Source organism: Brachyhypopomus gauderio, chromosome 13, assembly GCF_052324685.1.
Source record: "Brachyhypopomus gauderio isolate BG-103 chromosome 13, BGAUD_0.2, whole genome shotgun sequence".
Lineage (NCBI taxonomy): Eukaryota > Metazoa > Chordata > Actinopteri > Gymnotiformes > Hypopomidae > Brachyhypopomus > Brachyhypopomus gauderio.
In genome coordinates this window covers 18,818,627-18,836,778 of record NC_135223.1, presented here as the reverse complement: position 1 = coordinate 18,836,778, position 18,152 = coordinate 18,818,627, and the positions used below count along the sequence as shown (strand labels likewise).

General features: G+C 41.6%; 1 protein-coding gene across 3 annotated transcripts; it reads left to right on the top strand.

The window, feature by feature from the left end:
• The first annotated feature begins 2,947 nt into the window (after positions 1-2,947).
• Positions 2,948-18,089, top strand: pi4kb (phosphatidylinositol 4-kinase, catalytic, beta). 3 transcript variants are annotated; one of them, XM_076971481.1, is made up of 12 exons: positions 2,948-3,087; positions 5,487-6,538; positions 9,878-9,922; positions 12,861-13,088; positions 13,272-13,493; positions 13,583-13,692; positions 14,120-14,224; positions 14,314-14,437; positions 14,741-15,006; positions 15,349-15,481; positions 15,604-15,724; positions 16,209-18,089. In XM_076971481.1, exons 2-12 carry the CDS (start codon positions 5,507-5,509, stop codon positions 16,388-16,390), a joined length of 2,568 nt encoding a protein of 855 aa, XP_076827596.1. In that variant the 5' UTR covers positions 2,948-3,087; positions 5,487-5,506; the 3' UTR covers positions 16,391-18,089. The 3 variants fall into 3 exon arrangements, with proteins under 3 accessions (XP_076827596.1, XP_076827595.1, XP_076827597.1); XM_076971480.1 differs by having other exon boundaries at positions 13,272-13,499; XM_076971482.1 differs by lacking the exon at positions 9,878-9,922 and having other exon boundaries at positions 13,272-13,499.
• Positions 18,090-18,152: the final 63 nt, after the last annotated feature.

Sequence of the window (18,152 nt, the reverse complement as noted above, 5' to 3'; positions counted from 1 at the left end):
TGAAAACTTAGTAGACAAAAGCTCAGTTTGCAAGTTCATAATCCAGACGTTGTTATTAAATCGGCCTCTATACCCAATTTGCAGTGACACCAAGAGGTGAAAATATGAAGCACACAATATAATGACATTCAAAAGTGATTTCCATGGCATAAGAAAATTTTTGTGCACACTGTGCCATGCTCGGAAGTGGCTACCCTTTTGTGAGGAACTATTTAGTAAGAAGAAGATGGGGAATGTAGCTGAATAATAGATTGGCTCTCAACTGATAGTCTGTGTCCACATAAACATAGTTATAACTAAACCAGGCAAACCAGCAACTTTATTTTCTTACTTGTTCACATTACACAAAAAACACAACTTTTCATTTTAAAAAACCAAATTTAACCACTCTAGTATCAACATTATTAATTATAATAATTAATATAATAAATACAAATAGTAACAAAAAATACTATAGGCACTATAATCTAGTGCTAGACAAAACAGTTAAACCCCAACTGACTTCTACAGATTACCAAAGAGTGAATATTCCATGGTAGAACAACAACAACAGATTAACAAAATAGTTTTAACTTATTCGCCTTTAGCAGAGTCCTAATAAATCTGGTTTGCCACAACCTCTTTGATCTCATCAACTGTTTGAGGGACCCATTGTTCTTTGTCTCACAATGGCTATCACCATTTACTTAAGCAACCAACTAGGTCACTTCCTGCTCACCTGTCCAACCCAAGCATGTCAAAATAAAAGCTCCCATAATCCAAAATGAACATTGTCTTATCTCTCCACAGAAAGAACAGCCTTAACACAGGGGCCTTTTACAGGGTATCTAAAAGTTGGAAAAAATGGAATGAGATGTTTATACTGTTGAGAATAAGCCAAAGAAGATGGACTTGCTACCAGGTATTCCACCAGTGTGTGAAATAGAGTGGCAAATGGATAGAAGGTCCAGGACATGATGCCAGGACCTAAGTGAATACTGTCTCACGTATATAAAAATGCACCAAAGGTCTTGATGTTTTTGAAGGTATAGACTTTCATGTGGTTTCACAGATTTAGTTAAGGCATTTGGTTTACCTATAACATCTTATGGAAAGCATTTGTATTCTTCCAGGTACCAGATTAAATTATTCGGCTGATTAAAGCATATTTTAAAGATATTTAGTTCTGTTTCAATACAGGAGAGTTTGTTTTGTCATGGCTCATGGCAGAGGCTGGAAATGGGAATAATGGCTGGTTGTATTATTTCACCATTAGCATTTACAGTGGCTATGGAGGTAATAATTATGGCCTCTAAGTGGGTTGTAGATGGCGAGAGGTTACAGATTGTGGTGTCAGATTCAGATTAGCCTAGATTGACATAGATTGACCAATAATTGAGAGTTTTGCCTTTTGGCCTGACCAAAATCCTGGTGAGGACTTTTACTTTCAGAAGCTGGATTATACACCTCTGTGTTTCAGTGGTGAACTTGGAAATCTGCTAGGTTTGAAACACCTTATGATTTAAACTCATGGTAGTAACAACTGACTCTGCTGTGATCTGAAGAAATGCATGAAGGAACAAGGTAATGTTGCATTTCACATTCTATTCCAGAGAATGACTCCAAATCAAAATGGCACATTTAATGGCACATCATTATGGGATTAACATCAAATACAATTTTACTGCAAATTCATTGGAAAATTGGGCTCAACACGGCTCCAGATTTGCCAGCCAGCTAAAACCTGTTTGGAGGTCGTATTTAGCTCTTAGGACTGTTAGCTGATAAAATTGATTCAAATTTTGAAAAGTTGACATTAATTTTGCACTTGTATCTCTTAAATTTATTAATAATTCTAAACAAATCAAGTTCCAAAGTTCCTAAAATAGCACAATCATCTGGTATATAATCCAGATTTGAGTTCTACTTGTTTCTTTAATACAATCTTTCAAACATCTGTCTGTGCTCAATACCACGTTTTCTTTCCTGTTTCATTGAAACAAATGGACTGTACTGAAGCCCCGTATCGAAAATATTTTGTCATCTACGCACAAAGAATATTTTTTCCTCTGGTTTTTTTGTTTATTAGATTTAAACTATGTCATTGTTTATCTTTAATTATCTTTAGGAGTTTTGAAAGCTTTAATTTTATAAATATCCTTAAGCATACATTTAAATACCAGTAGACTATTAGGAAACTGCTTTTGTCATCACTGTTTGCTGTTTCTTGTAATTTTTAGCCATAGACGATCAGTATAGAATTGGTGGTGAATGACTGCAAACAGATTTTTATTCTACTTGCGGTAAATACCTTTGTTATTGTTTGTTAAGTCTTGAAATTCTGCATTGATATTTAAGAAAGGGGGGGGAGTAGATGCTTGTAGTGAAAACCTGTGATCTTTCAGATGATGCTGGTGTAACAAAGCTTATTGCATACATAATAAATATATTATGTTCACAGGGTTCCCAAATGAATCATACAAGGCTGCATGCAATTAAACACTCAATAATTAACATTATACGTTTTCATTATTCACGTCGGTAAACAAAACTACGTCTCAATTATTACTCAATTATCCTACATATTTTCCTATATTCCTAAGTGTTGATTTGCTGAATCGTTAAACCTAGTTTACAGTGTTGAATAAATACATTTTCAGGTATTATAACCGCTAATGAATAGTTATAAACTCCAAGCTTTTACTGCCACATGTACCAGACTCTTTAAACGGATCACTCTGGTCCAAATTCACTTCTGTTCACTTCCCCTTGACTTTTGGAAAAGTCCATTCTGTATTGTTAAAGAACTCGCTGTTCAGATTTTTTTTATAATTTATTTGATACAGAATTAATTGTGTCGCTTAAATGTACACTCTATGATAATGCCCGTTACTTTAAACAAGTAAATACTTTGCAATTAGAAAGTGGTTTGTGCATGGACGTTATGGACTTTACCAAGTTCAAGAGAGTAGGGGAAGTGTCTCTAGCTCACTTAGTCCGTCAACTAGCTAGCCGTGTATTCGGCATCCGACGGGGAGTATTATCTTTCCCTAATGAGGATGTTACACCACAGATAGACGGAATAGTCATATCACCCAGCATAATAAGGTAAAATACGTTCACGGGGGTGTCCGTGTTTGTGAGTTAATTGGCATTTCTTTACCACTTACTGACGGGAAATAAACTCAATTTTTACGAGAGCTGTAGTTAGCTTGCTGGCTAGCTGGCTACTTCGCTAACCAGATAGTCTCGCGCCTGTGCGCGAGCGAGCTAGCTAGCTAGCTAGCTAAGCTTCTGTTAGCTCCTTACGCTACTTGGCTAGTCAGGTAGCCAGATAGGCGCCCGGTATGAGTTCGTCGTCCGTTAACCATCACTAGAACTTGCCGAAATCGCAGTACGACTGCTGTCGTGATCCGTGGACATGATAGCCACACAGCCGTGTGATTTGCACCGACTAGCGGTGTGTAAGGTTCTTAGCTAGCCAGCGAAGCCCCGGTTAACACCGGTGTGTTGATCCCGGCTGTGTTAGTCCGAGAACCAGGTTCACCACGGAGGCGTCGCCCTGTCCGCCGAGTCGTGGACTTTGTCTGGCCAGCTAACTTATTTTGACCAGATCCGAGCCGTTAGCTGCGGTGGTGACATGGTGTATTGGAGTAATGTGGATGCTGTTTATATTAGTTAAACGGGTAACTTGTCTAAGGTGTTAGCTGGCTAACGTTGGTAAATATAAAGGCTGGTGTCTAACTGAGTGTCGTTTGACGTTAATTGATGAAACGCTGATTTAGCTGCATTAACAGTCTGTTAGCTAGCTGGCTAACGTGGGCTAACTATCTATGATGTAGCATTTAGCTGGTGTAACTCAACTCGGGAAGCTATTGATCATTTCAACGTCCCGACATGGCTACAACCACTCCAGCCGTATAACTGAGTGTTCACATACGTGTATTAATAGAAGCTGTGTTGCAGTTAAAAGGTTTAACCTGGGCTAAGTGACTGCCTAACGTTGTTTCACCCCGGTGCCCTGCCCAGCAGGCGTTGTTGTTGTTGCCCATCGGCAGAGACTTGGCTAGCTAGCTTGGTTAGCTCGTTATATTAGGAAAGATAATAGGCCACACGCTGTGCTCCATCATTGTTTAGTGAGAGTAGCTAAGAAAGGTGGAGGTGGTGTCGACTGTCAGCACTGGATCTAGTTGAAGCTGTTTCCATTGCAATCGGAGATGCGAGTTTACTTTTTCGCAGCACCAACAGGCTTTTGGTACCACAGTAGGCTGAAGTGGTGTGTGAATCTCATGAGCTGGTACAAATGAATGCTGCAGACTTCGATTAGTGAATTGTTCAAGATGCATCAGAGTAGTTTGCCTTAGGCCTCGGAGAATTGATCTGTGTTGACACTTACAGCTAATGTTTTAAATGGCCTTTTGTTGTTGTGTTGATTTCATCGCCAAAGTTGAATAACATTATCAGTGAACCTAAACATCTACTGTCTGAAACTCTGATGTTGTTTTTCTCAGGCCTTTGATATTGGTCAGTTTTGTTTTGGAAATTGCTTGTGAAACTTTGGACATTATGCTTAAAATAGGCTATTTTATGCTATTCTGTATTGAAGTTAAATACAGATTTGAATACATCCACATTTTTGTTCATACTGACAGTGTAGTTTCAGACATGGATTCCTGCCTTATCTTATGCTGGCTTAACAGTGGGGTAACATTGCCTGAAGAAATTGATACTATAGGAATTGGCTGCAGTTGACACTGGCTGAGGGGAAGTTTCCTTCCTCGATCACAGTAACAGGCATTCATATGAAAGATCACATGCAACTTCCCTTTTCAGTATAAAAAAGGGCAATGGATGAGTTTATGTTTAAAAAGCATTACATTGTCATAACATGAGTGGTTGGCCTATAAGTCCCCAATAAACAAATAAGTTGTGTGCCTTAGTTTAGAGCTTTTAAACATTTTTCTTGGTGCATCATTTTAATTAAGGCTAAACAACAGCCCTTTAGTTTAGTAACCATACCAAGTGGGGTGTGTTATTCCCCATTATCATGAAAACGTTGCTATGTAGGGCTGGATTAGACCATAAACATATACTCCAAGTCTTTGTAGAATTACCAACAAAGTGAATTTTAATAAAAAGTCTTGTTTTGGTATTGATGCTTTTTTGGAGGTGGTTGTTAATACTGGATAAATGAAATCTGCAGTTTATCAAAAAAACAGTTTACAGTTTTACAGTTTGGTGGTCTTTACAGTCTGTCTACGTGGGTATGGGTTAAATAGACCTTCTATCTGGATTTCAGATGTTTGTGGACAGCCTCTTGTCCCCTCTTGTTTTAAGAGTAAAACAGCTGATAATTTACTGAAGAGCTGTGTTGTCATGTTGTTGATCTTAACACCATCCTCCACTCTCTCTCTCTCTCTCTCTCTCTCTCTCTCTCTCTCTCTCTCTCTCTCTCTCTCTCTCTCTCTCTCTCTCTCTCTCTCTCTCTCTCTCTGTCTTTTGGTCAGTGGCCTGTGTGTATGTGGCCATGGGTGACACCGAGCTGGAGCTTTCCCCTTCCCAAGAGGAGGAGCTGCAGAAGAGCCCGTCGGCCTCCTCCACCTCCACTACCTCGTCTCTCTCCTTGCCCTCCTCGCCTTCCTCCGGGCCACGGCCGCTCACCAGTTCCAGCCCCAGCACCAGTGAGGGCCTGTCCACCTCAAGCCCACCACTGGATGTGATTTCTGAGGGAGTGGGAGAGCTGAGCCTGGTCATTGATACTGAGGTGGCCAAGAAGGCTTGCCAGGAGGTGCTGCAGAAGGTGAAGTTCCTCAAAGGCGAGGGCCAAACAGCTTTGGTCACCGCTGAGCCTGGGCTAGTGAATGGGACCGGCCACGCGGGTGCCTCGGACGTAGACTGCAGGAGGTCACGCACGTCTTCAAAGATTGGCAGGGAGGAGGCCCCCCCCGACACGGGGAAGAGTGCCCGTCGGCGCCAGAACAACAACTCCTCCAAGCAGTCGTGGTTGCTGCGGCTCTTCGAATCCAAACTGTTTGACATCTCCATGGCCATCTCCTACCTGTACAACTCCAAGGAGCCGGGGGTGCAGGCGTACATCGGCAACCGGCTCTTCAGCTTCCGCTACGAGGAGGTGGACTTTTATTTGCCCCAGCTGCTTAACATGTACATCCACATGGACGAGGACGTGGGCGACGCCATTAAGCCCTACGTGGTGCACCGCTGCAGGCAGAGCATCAACTTCTCGCTGCAGTGCGCCTGGCTGCTGGGGGCCTACTCCTCCGACATGCACATCTCCACGCAGCGCCACTCGCGTGGCACCAAGCTGCGCAAGGTCATCCTGTCGGACGAGCTGAAGCCCGCCGGCCAGCGCGCTCGCAGGGAGGCCCTGCAGCCGCCGCCCCCCCCCTGCCACCACGGGCAGGGCCCGGCCGAGCACAGCCTCTCGCCTTCCAAACGCACGCACCAGCGCTCCAAGTCAGACGCCACCGTCACCATCAGCCTCAGCAGCAACCTGAAGAGGACGGCCAGCAACCCCAAAGTAGAGAGCAGTCAGGACGAGGTGAGCCCGTCTGTCACGGCCCGAGCGCGAGATCGCTGCTTATCGCAGGGGCTTTATTCGTGCTCTTCATCGCCAGTACCGTGTGCTCACTGAGATGTGCGTTTTGACCATTCCCACTGCTTCAGCGCTCATATAGGGTTGATAACATATGTATTTGTAATTTGTGGATTTTCCAGATGTGGTCATCTTATGATGTCACATTATCTTTGCAAGCCACACTAAGAAATGTGGCTGTGTACACGCAGCTGCAAACTACTAGCTTGCAAAGCTGCATACTATCATTACATCATTAGTTAAATGTTTATGCAGTATTGTTATAACAAACTCTAAACCTTTTTGTTTGTTAGGAGCATTTCTCTGTTTCTAATTAAGTGTTTTGTGAGTGTCTTGCTGAATCAGTTGTGTGACAAGGGCGACAGTTTTTTTTTGTCAAAATAATGCAGGCCAACGATCACATTAAGCATTCCTCAAGGATTCTGTTGCAATATGTAGCAATATATTCATAATATGATATCCTGTCTATATTATGTTGCCGTCTTCAGTCTCAGACGTGTATGAAAGTGAAGGTCTGCTTGATGAAGAGTTTCTGCTTGGCACACATTAAGGAGTGCTCTGTGTGCAGTTACTGGGCTGTGAAGTTATTGCCCCTGGTCAGAATTTTAATCTCACTACCTCTCGCCTGGCCTCAGCCTGTCAGATGTTTGCAGCACTGAAATATCAGTAGCACAAAAGATTTAATGAAAAATCGCTTTTTTCTTAATGTGCATGGAAGACACATGATTCTGTGCATTTCTTGAGTGACTTGGGACTGTCACGCCACACCATTGTTCCAGTGTATCTATATGGCCATCGGGACATGCTGATTTGGTGCTGCCAATGCTCCTTTTTATCTCATCAGCCGCCACCCGGCCACGCAAAATACACTTTAATCCTGCTAAAGCAATAAGGCCCTGCCCAATAAAACTGCTTTCCACTCTCTCTCTGTTGTGGGCCAGTGTGAGTAGAATGGCTTTGTGTTTTCAGGCGTACAGGTGTACCTGGCCTCCGCCACTGTTGGGGTTGTTTACCTCACTAGGTCTTTACCTCAGTTATGTCCCACATGCACAGCCTGTCTCCAACCCATAATGAGTCACCATGCTGGTAATGTAACACTACACCAATAGGGCACTCGCATAGTCAAATTTTTGTTGACTGGAATGCTGGATCATGAATTGTCCCTTCCTGCCGTTGACCATCCTTCTGACCTTAAAGAGAAATTGTGCGTGGTTGCATATAGGTGCATATGGCATGACTGTGGTACCTTTGTCACTATTAGGGCATGTCTGGCAAAGAAACCGTGAACAGGGTCTTGTGTTACCTGAACAGGTCCCTGAAACGGAATCTCTATTTACCTACATTAGAATGGACAGCATTCACACAGTCATGGTCCTTTGTGCTTTAAAGAGAATATAAGTGAAACCAACCAGCCTGCTCCCATTTTGTGTAGGTGGGTTGTTTGTTTGCTTGTTTGTTTATTGTTTATTATGATTTATACCTCACAGCGCCATCCCTCCTCTCCCACAGGCGTCTCGCTGTGGTGTGAAACTGTGCCAATCACTGGTCAAGATCAATATCTTTCCTTATTTGTCTCACTTTAGGACTCTCTCCTGCCCTCCCTCGCTTTTTAGATGCACGTTTGAGCTGCCATGGAAACAGCGGTGCCACTATTCATATTAATAGCCTGCAGCTGTAACTCACGGGCCGAGTATCGGTGAAGTGAATTTACATCTTGGAGTCTTGAGAATGAACTGTGTCCAGGGCAGGAAGACTATAATGCTCATTTGGATTGATTGGTTTTAGTGTATAAAGCAGTTCAGATGATGCCTGTAATCCTCGTTTCACTTTGTTAAATATGAATTTAATTTGTGTAATTTGATTAATATGTAGCAGAAAATGTTGTGCACTATAATGTGTACCATAATGGGATGCCACAACTGGTTCAAGAATTGTTTTGTAGTGCTTCAGTATCTCAGAGATAACAGGATATTGGCAAAAATCAGACTGAATTTTCTTCCACATGTAAGGTTATGTATTCAGTGGACTGCTAATGTTAAACCTGGAGAGGTTTGGACTTCAGCTCTATTGGGTTGAAGCTGCAGTAGTGATTGACAAGGAGGTATGCTTTATCTAACATTTCCTGGATTACACCAGCCACTGGGATTTTAAGTATACATGTAATTGGCTGAATAATTAGCTCTTCAGGAAGTGCATGCCATTATCTAGGCCAGATTTCAATGTCTCGGATCCCAAAGCATTGTGTCACAAACCTTAGTTTCTTCAGGCTTCCATATAAGAGAATGATAAAGGTGATCTCTGAGAAACAAACCTGGTGTGGTTCCTGCAACTTGTTTTGCCATAAGATCCATAAAAGTCCACAGTGACCTGCTTTCTGAATTAGTGATTGTGCTGATGATTAGTCCTCAATCTGAAGGAGTTTGGACTTCTACTTCTGTCCGATGCATCGTAACCGTTGCCTAACCACAGGCTTTTGTAAACAAGCTGAACAGAATGCATGCCTAGGTATTCCTGTTTCTGCGGTTTTGCCTGTGTCTATTTTGTTTCTATGTTCTGCGTTTGAGAACTGCCTGTATGATGAGAGAGTGGATGATCAGCAGATCTGAGGAATATGTAGCAAAAGTAATGAGTTGTAAGGGTGGCAGAAATTGTCCAGGACAAAGTTTGTGCAGATTGGGTAGATTACATCTGGGCAGATTTTGTAGATTACATCTGGGCAGATTGGGTACATTACATCTCTGTGTGATTTAACTGTCACACAGTGCGATTAAGTTTAGAGTAACTGTTCTACGCATACAGGAAAGTGGCAGACATTAAATGTTTTTTTTTCTTCCCACTGTATGAAAGCTTCCTTTTTGAAATCTATTTCATTCTGCTACTATGCAGTGTAAATGTGTTAAAGGTGGCCTGTGTCTGTGCTGAGTGTGTGTAAGGGAGGTTCTGTGCTGCTGTGCTGTGATCGTTTGTCAGTCCCTGGCTATGTCCAGTGTGGTCATGATGCAACATGGCTGACCCTCCCATACATCTCTGTGGATTAAGCACAGGCTGCAGCCAGCAGTAAACATCATGCAGGAATTTTGTGGCCTGTTTAATCATAAACGGGGGCCTTGGGATGGTTACAGATCTTATAACTGTGAGCCTTGTGTGTGTTTGTATGCGTGTGTGTTTGTATGCGTGTGTGTGTGTGTGTGTGTGTGTGTGTGTTTTGTTTTTGTTTTGTCTTGCTACCCCCTCCCTCCCACCACTCCCCCTGTTCTTGTACCATAACCCATCCCCTTTTCCCAGGATTTGAGCTCCAGCTCCGACAGTCTCAAGTTAGAGGCTGGTACCGTAAGTGAACCACTGTCTAATAACGTCCTTGTCTGTGCATTGTGGGATGATGGCTGTTTCTGTTCGCAGTTGGGGTTGGACTCCCAGATTCCTTCAGATGTGTGCCTGTTTTAAGCTTTGACATTTGCAAGCATGTCATCTCATGTCATATTGAGGTGTAGTACTGGAACAGTGTGATATTGAAGCCTACCTTTCCACTTCTACCTGTTAATTACATTTATGACCTGACATGCTTGGAAACATGAATTCTTTGTCTTTTCCCCTTGGATGCTACCCACTACTTACTTAATGGGACAAAAAGGGTTCTTCTTTCTGGTGTAATTTTTTTATTTCATTGTTACAAAAGCTCAAATTATGGATTATTTAAGGAGCATTAGCCTACGCAAAACCCATAATTCAATATGTTTTGCTAACTGTGAAGTCAGTTTGGATCAGACAGGCACTGGGGTGACTAGATGAATGCTCACAATCATAAGTAAAAGTAGATTGAAGGAGACCAAAAATTAAAGTGAAACACATGAGCTTATTAACTTGCCAATAAAATAACTAGCATGGAAGAAGACATCTTGCTCATCATTTTGTTGAACACCTACAAACCATCTACATATATAGTGGTCAATCATTTTATTTTATTGCAAACGAACTTTCAATAATTATATTTTTCATTGTTCGTTGTTGCTATGGCAACATATACATTTGGAAATTGATCACAAGAGAACTGATGTACACTCTTGGAACTGATATACACTCTCTTAAATATTAAACGTTACTGTTTGAAACTGATTTTACTTCCTAGAGCTACAGAAATACTTTGCTTGTGCAGCTAATGAAGGACACCCTGTCTGAAATTACCTGTTGCTCTGGAAACCTTGTGCACATGCAGATCATTCCATTCCTATTGAATTACAATAGAGGCACAACTTATTCAACTCAGACACTGATAAGATCACCTCAACCAAGTTTTACAACATGACATCCCGGTGGAGAGCATGCTACGATCCATGAAGGCTGGGATTGAAAATTGGGAGTTATTCTACCAAATATTGATTTCTGAACTCTTCCAAAGTTAAAAAAGTAGTATTGTGTTGAACTTGTTTTCTTTGCATTATTTGAGGGCTGAAAAAATGTATGTATTTACATTTTTTGGAGCAGTTGTCATTTTCTGTAAATAAACACTATAATGACGAGTTTGTCATGTCAGTGTTGATGGTGGTTTATGGATAAAGACAAAAGTGTTAATTTGACTTATATACCAATAAGTAGCAACAACAGAGAGAGTGCTCATTCTGCATTGGTTTGTGAATGGACATGTATATATGGATGGATGGGTGGTACAAATGGCAGTGCAGTACACAGGGCTTCCAGTGAAAAGGCAGGTCCTCCCTCACCTGTGCAAGCAAAGTGCTTCTGAAGGTCTAGAACATGTTCAAAACAGTGTATGTTTAAATCCCAACTTTAATTACATGGGGTCTCAAAGTTTCCAGGCTGTAGATTAGTTCTATCTCCTTGAAATAAGCTTCCTTACTTCATTGCTGCCATAGCAATAACTGGCAGTGAAAGGGATACATCATTAATGCATTGTCTATTCGTAGTAAAATGCTAGTGTGTATAAGTATTAAAATTCTGATGGTCTAAAACGATCAGCACGGTGTTGAGCAAGGAACTAAATGTTGTGTTCTTTAGGACCCAGTACCACATTTGACATAACACAGGAAAGCAGACAGTGCAAACTGACAATATGACAAATATAGATTACAGTACAACTGTGAACTATACAATATGCTCTAACATTACAATACAGATTACTACACAGTTTATTTTAACGACCATAGGACAAGAGACAAAATAGTGGGTGGGTGGATTGCTATTTTGCATATAAATTCAGGGCACATTAACGGACTGTGTACAGATTAAATATGTAACTTTTGTAAAGATTGTTGGGTTTCAGGTTTTTAGCATTATTGGCATTCACTTCCTTATTGCTAAGTTGCTTTAACATTTAGCTTAGCTATAGAGAACCAGGGCATTTTTTTATCTGACCTCACAATCAGCAATTGAATATTGAATTATGGATTGTGCGTAGATTGCTTTTTATTTTTATTTTTTTAAAAACGTGGCTACACTGCTCTGAATCCCTTCTTCATGGGGTTCTCTTATTAAAAGAGCTCTGCTTCTCTCGTCAGGTGTGTTCAGCCGTCACACATATCGGCATTACCTTGAGGATTTATTACTTATGTCTGTTTTATCTCTTATCATGGTAAATAAATCACCACAGAATAATGGCCGTGATATTTCATTTCCTAACTTAATCAGAGGGGATTCTCTTTGTGGTCATGGTGTACGCGCCCTTGTTTATCCAGAGAGGTTTATGGCCTGATGACATTTTCACGAGTGATTTGGTTACTTAGGGCTCTGTCCACCCTCTTGTACGTTCTACTTGAAATGGTCTCTGTTAGCTTGGGAACAGGAAATGAACATAGGTTCCACATACAGAGAACACAGATGGAGGAGTTTGCAGAGTCTTACTCCACGTTTGCCACTGTGGAATGGGCTCATTTGTTTGTGTATATCGTCCTCTCATTTCAGGTGATGTTATTAATTTGTGTCTCACCTACGCCACCTTGTGGTCAGCTGCTGCTAGAGAGCACTCTTTGCATTCATTTGTTTAAACTCCCATGCTTTGCTTTGATTTCAAAGTGATTTTGTCATGCATGTAGACTTTTTTTTTTTTTTAAGCTCAGCCTGTTACTCATTTTTGTTTAGTTATCTTAATGACATCACTAGTACAAATAACTTTTATTGCCTGTAGAAGAGCATTATAACATATTGATACTACATTTGATTCAAAAGCACTGATATGATGAAACAATGTATTCACATTTGTCTCTTTCTTTCCTCCCATGTCTATCGCATTTCTGTCCTTGTCTCCCCCCATCAGCCCGTGCGTCTGACTCCTCAGCGGGAGTTCATTAAGTCTCTGATGGGTATTGGGAAGAGGCTGGCCACCCTGCCCACCAAAGAGCAGAAGACTCAGAGGCTTATCTCCGAGCTGTCCCTGCTCAACCACAAGCTGCCTGCCCGGGTGTGGCTGCCCACGGCTGCCTTCGACCACCACGTGGTGCGGGTGCCCCACACGCAGGCGGTCGTGCTCAACTCGAAAGACAAGGTGACCTTGGCAGTGATCACATGAGTGGACACTAATAAGTTTGGAGGTTCAGTCACATTGGATTGTTTTTATTTCTTTTAACATACTGGCAAATATAATTGTGGAATTTGGGCAGCTGACATTGACCAGAAGCATTAAAATGAAGACACTTCCGAACTTCCTCCAATTTTCTGCCGTTTCCAGGCACCTTATCTAATTTATGTGGAAGTTCTGGAGTGCGAGAACTTTGAGACATCGAGCGTTCCGGTCCGAATTCCCGAGACGCGGATCCGCAGCACACGCTCTGTGGAGAATCTTCCAGACTGTGGCATCACGCCCGAGCAGCGAGCCAGCAGTTTCTCCACCGTGCCCAACTACGACAACGACGACGAGGCCTGGTCGGTGGACGACATCGGAGAGCTGCAGGTGGAGGTACCGGCGCACGCCTGCTTGGCTTTAGGAGCATTCTCACTGTTCCCACTGTAAATTCACCCATCCTGTGTTTCCTCCTTCAGCTGCCGGAGATCCACACTAACAGCTGTGACAACATCTCCCAGTTCTCAGTCGACAGCATCACCAGCCAGGAGAGCAAAGAGCCCATTTTTATTGCAGCTGGTGACATCAGGTATGTCTTTTGTGTATTAGGATATCTTAAACATATTAATATCGAAGGCTTTGCTGTTCAGGGTGAAATCCATTGAGATGTCAGTTACATTTTCAGGAGACAGGTAATAAAAGTAAATAAGGGAGCAAATTCAGCAGGAAAAATATTACTCTTTGCTTTTGCTTGGATATCATGATTTTTAAAGTTATTCTCACAGCCAAAACAAAGAGGATATAACCAACATAATCATAGTTTGAATTACATAAACTCAGATATAGGTTTGTAAGATAAAATGAAAATCAAAGATATAAACACTTAAACATGTGAGCATTAAACCTGGGCATAAGCACATTACTGACCATGCCCTGTCTTTACTACATGTAGTTTTGCCTTCCTCTGGGCCATTTGAACTGCTCCACTATGTCTGGGTTTGTGTGCACTTGTTCAGGCGGCGGTTATCAGAGCAGCTTGCCCACACGCCAACCACATTTAAGAAGGACCCAGAGGATCCCTCAGCAGTAGCCTTAAAAGAGCCCTGGCAGGAGAAGGTTAGGTAAGTGAAGAGACACCTTGCACTTTGGGGTAAGTTTGCCTACTTGTTTGTTGTATATTATTCTGATCTTCTCCTGTCTCCTGTTACAGACGAATCCGGGAAGCATCTCCCTATGGGCACTTGCCTAACTGGCGTCTTCTCTCAGTCATAGTCAAATGTGGGGATGATCTCAGACAGGAGCTCCTTGCCTTCCAAGTGCTGAAACAGCTTCAGGTTGCCTTCTTATTTGAATTGGCTGGTTTTTAAGATATTTCAAATGCCACGTCATGACATTGGCATTGCAGGTGGTGCCAGTATTTGGAATAAATAAAAGTTCATAAAGTGAACAGGTTGATCATCATAATGTTCCTGAGATAGGATAGAAAATGATAAATGTATTTAAAAGAAGTCAGCAAGCATGTTTTTTTTTATGAAAGCTGTTAACTCACTTTCATAGATAGAGATGGTTTAATCTTCGACTCATGGCTGAGATGGACCACTCTGATCTCTTGACCGTCTCTCTCTTCACACCCGCAGTCTATCTGGGAACAGGAGCGTGTCCCGCTGTGGATCAAGCCCTATAAGATCCTGGTCATCTCCTCAGACAGTGGCATGATTGAGCCAGTAGTCAATGCCGTGTCCATTCACCAAGTGAAGAAGCAGAGTCAGCTCTCCCTGCTGGACTACTTCCTGCAGGAGCACGGCAACTACACTACGGAGGCCTTCCTCACCGCGCAACGCAACTTTGTGCAGAGTTGTGCAGGCTATTGTCTTATCTGCTACCTGTTGCAGGTTAAGGACAGGTGGGACTGGCAACTTCTGTCACTTCACACCTGACATTTTAGCTTGCAGCCAGCTTGGAGGTTGTTCTTGAAAAAATCGCGGAAGCCCTGAATTCATTAATATTCAAAATTCCTTTCTTGATCCTTTGTTGATTAAAGAACAAAAATAAGCACGAGTAATTGCACATGATATGCATTTAATAAATAATTCAGTTCAGTTATTCAGTTATTTAATAAATAATTCAGTCTAATTCAGTTTTAATGATTTTTTCCCCACATACTTTAGATGTTATTTTAATTAACACACATCTGCTGTTCAGCTTGTTCAGTTCTTAGTGATTGTAACTCTCTTCTGCTTTCCAGGCACAATGGGAACATTCTTCTCGATTCCGAGGGCCATATTATTCATATTGACTTTGGCTTCATTTTGTCAAGCTCTCCCAGAAACTTGGGATTTGAGACGTCTGCCTTTAAACTGACCAACGAATTTGTAGATGTAAGGACACTTTATTGATTTAAATTTATTTATAACATATTTATTACATAGTATGTATATACATGCATTATGTTGTATATGTATAGTATATTCTGTGTGAATCAAAACTGTTGTTTTCCTAGGTGATGGGAGGTCAGGATGGAGACATGTTCAACTATTACAAGATGCTTATGCTTCAGGGCCTCATTGCTGCACGCAAACACATGGAGAAAGTCATCCAGATAGTGGAGATCATGCAGCAAGGTACTTTCCATTTAAAAGCACTTCAGAGAGCTTCTTCAGAGCTCATATTCAGGCATTCCCACTGGTCATGAAATTTCTGGAACGAGTTTATTGCAGACATTGGAAATCAGCGCATTTGGTCTGTTTTGTGGGAAGTTGTGGAATTTTATCATTTTTTTAAAGTTAATTGCCATTCACAAAAATGTTACATTTTCACATTTTTCATATTGAGTGGTTATGGTTGCTTGATTTTTCCTTGCCCCTTTAACAAAGGCTGCATGTTATTCCATTCATCATAGGTGATGGAAATTCAGTTTTTTAGTCAGTGAACCTCAAGGAATTTGACTAATTAAAATGGGAACCCTGTGTATTAATCTATCGTGGCGAAGGTGCAGTAGTCAGTGGCATGTTCCTCAGCTCTCTGTGTTGCGGAAACTCCCTAGCAGTGGCTGCGTCTGCACTCTTGCGTCTGCGTCATGGTTGCACACCTGTCATTTCTCTCCAGGCTCGCAGCTTCCCTGTTTCCATGGCTCCAGCACCATCCGCAACCTAAAGGAACGTTTCCACATGAGCCTGACGGAGGAGCAGCTGCAGGTGCTGGTGGAGCAGATGGTGGACGGCTCCATGCGCTCCATCACCACCAAGCTGTACGACGGCTTCCAGTATCTCACCAACGGCATCATGTGAACGCCGGTGGGAATCCTGGAGCACGTGGCGTGGACTAGAACGTTGAAACTGGAAAAGACTGCACCACTTTCAGAGGCCACTCCCCAACCCTGTGTCAGCCTTGCCCCTCTGCCATCCCAGTGTGTTTGTACACCCAGACTGACTTTTGATCATGGAGTTTATACTCTGACTGAAAAGGTTTCAGCTGTGAAATTTTGCTTTGTCTTTTTCTCTGTCTTTCTTCAATAGCATTTTCTCAATTTCAGCCCTATCCCCTTTTCTTTAGAGTATTGTGTTTTTTGTCTTGATGTCCTTCTGAATCTTCTTTTGTCCAGTATCCTAATCCATCATTTTAAACTTTAGGCTGAGGCTGCTTAATGTGTTTGTTTGTTTGTTTGTTTTTTGTTTGTTTGTTTGGGTTTTTTTGTATTCATCCATGTGCTCTGTACTTACTGTCTTAAATTCCCATTTGTTCCAGAGCAATTTGTGTGTCCATCACTAATGATCTCTACTTTGAGTGAACAACCTTACGTTTTTACTTGTACACAATGCAATCACCACTGAGACAACCGACTAGTGGTCAGACTAAGTAACATTTTGAGGGATGTACGCTTTGTAATATGAAGACGATGGAGGGTAAACTGCACAGAGTCATAAGTGGGTTCTCCAGTTTGCTCTGATCAGTGTTATTTTAGCTACAGGTTCAGAACCACACACTTTTCACAAATCCGAACAGAACTGTTAAGACATGGAGCTTGAGAGGAGACTCCAACGTTGGATCTCTTTGAAGGTGTACAGATTGGCTCAATAAAGCTTCATATGGGCTTTTTTGACCTCACACTTTTAGCCCCTCATGAAAGTCGCTCACGATTCATCGTGCTGACGCACAGACGCATGAGAAAGCTACAAACCTAAATATGAGTGGGGAAAAAATGCATAGATTTACCACAAGTCCAGTTCTAACCATTTTAAGTATTAAAGTGTGAAATGGAAGACCAAGAGTCAAAAACACTATTTATTTCCTATTGATAAAAAAAAAAAATACTCGCTTACTTACATTCTTACATGACAAGTCCGACTTGCTTTTACTCATTTCTTTCTGTTAATAATTTCAAATAGTTTGGGCATTCTAAGATGCCCAAACCTGTATAAATGTCCATGACCTAAAATTTTAAACTTGCAGAATGTGCATGGTCTCTTGTCTGAATTATGGGGACGAGATGTATATTGTTCTTAAATATGTAATGTAGCCACTGAACACCTGTATTATTTTAACTAGAGAGCAGTGGTTCAAATGTTGCTACATAGGGTAAATGTGGCAAGTGAGCCAATCAAATGATGGTAGTAAACAAACAAAAAAGCAAGGGCTTTTGTTAATATCTAGTTTTGGATAATTACATGCCAGAACATGCACAGGGTTAGAAGTAAATTTAAAGACATTTTCGTATTAAAACTCGAAAAGTATGACCCCTCTCTAGTAAGTTTTAATTCACCTTTTTAGATGAAGCCTAGTTCTTCCAAATTATTTGAACATGCTCAAGTAAGCCATTTTGGAGTATGTATATCTTTCTCGTTACCATTTTATACTATTTGTTTTCTGTCCGAACTTTTCCCTTTCTTTGTATCTTGTAAGACGGACCAGCTCTTACGATCATGTGAATGACCTCCCTTAACTTGTGAATGTTCCTTTGTATAATAAATTAAATGTTTCACACACCGAGTGCTAATGATGCCCAAGATAATGTTGTTTCGTGGTGGTTTGGTAACGTTTTTGTGATGGAAA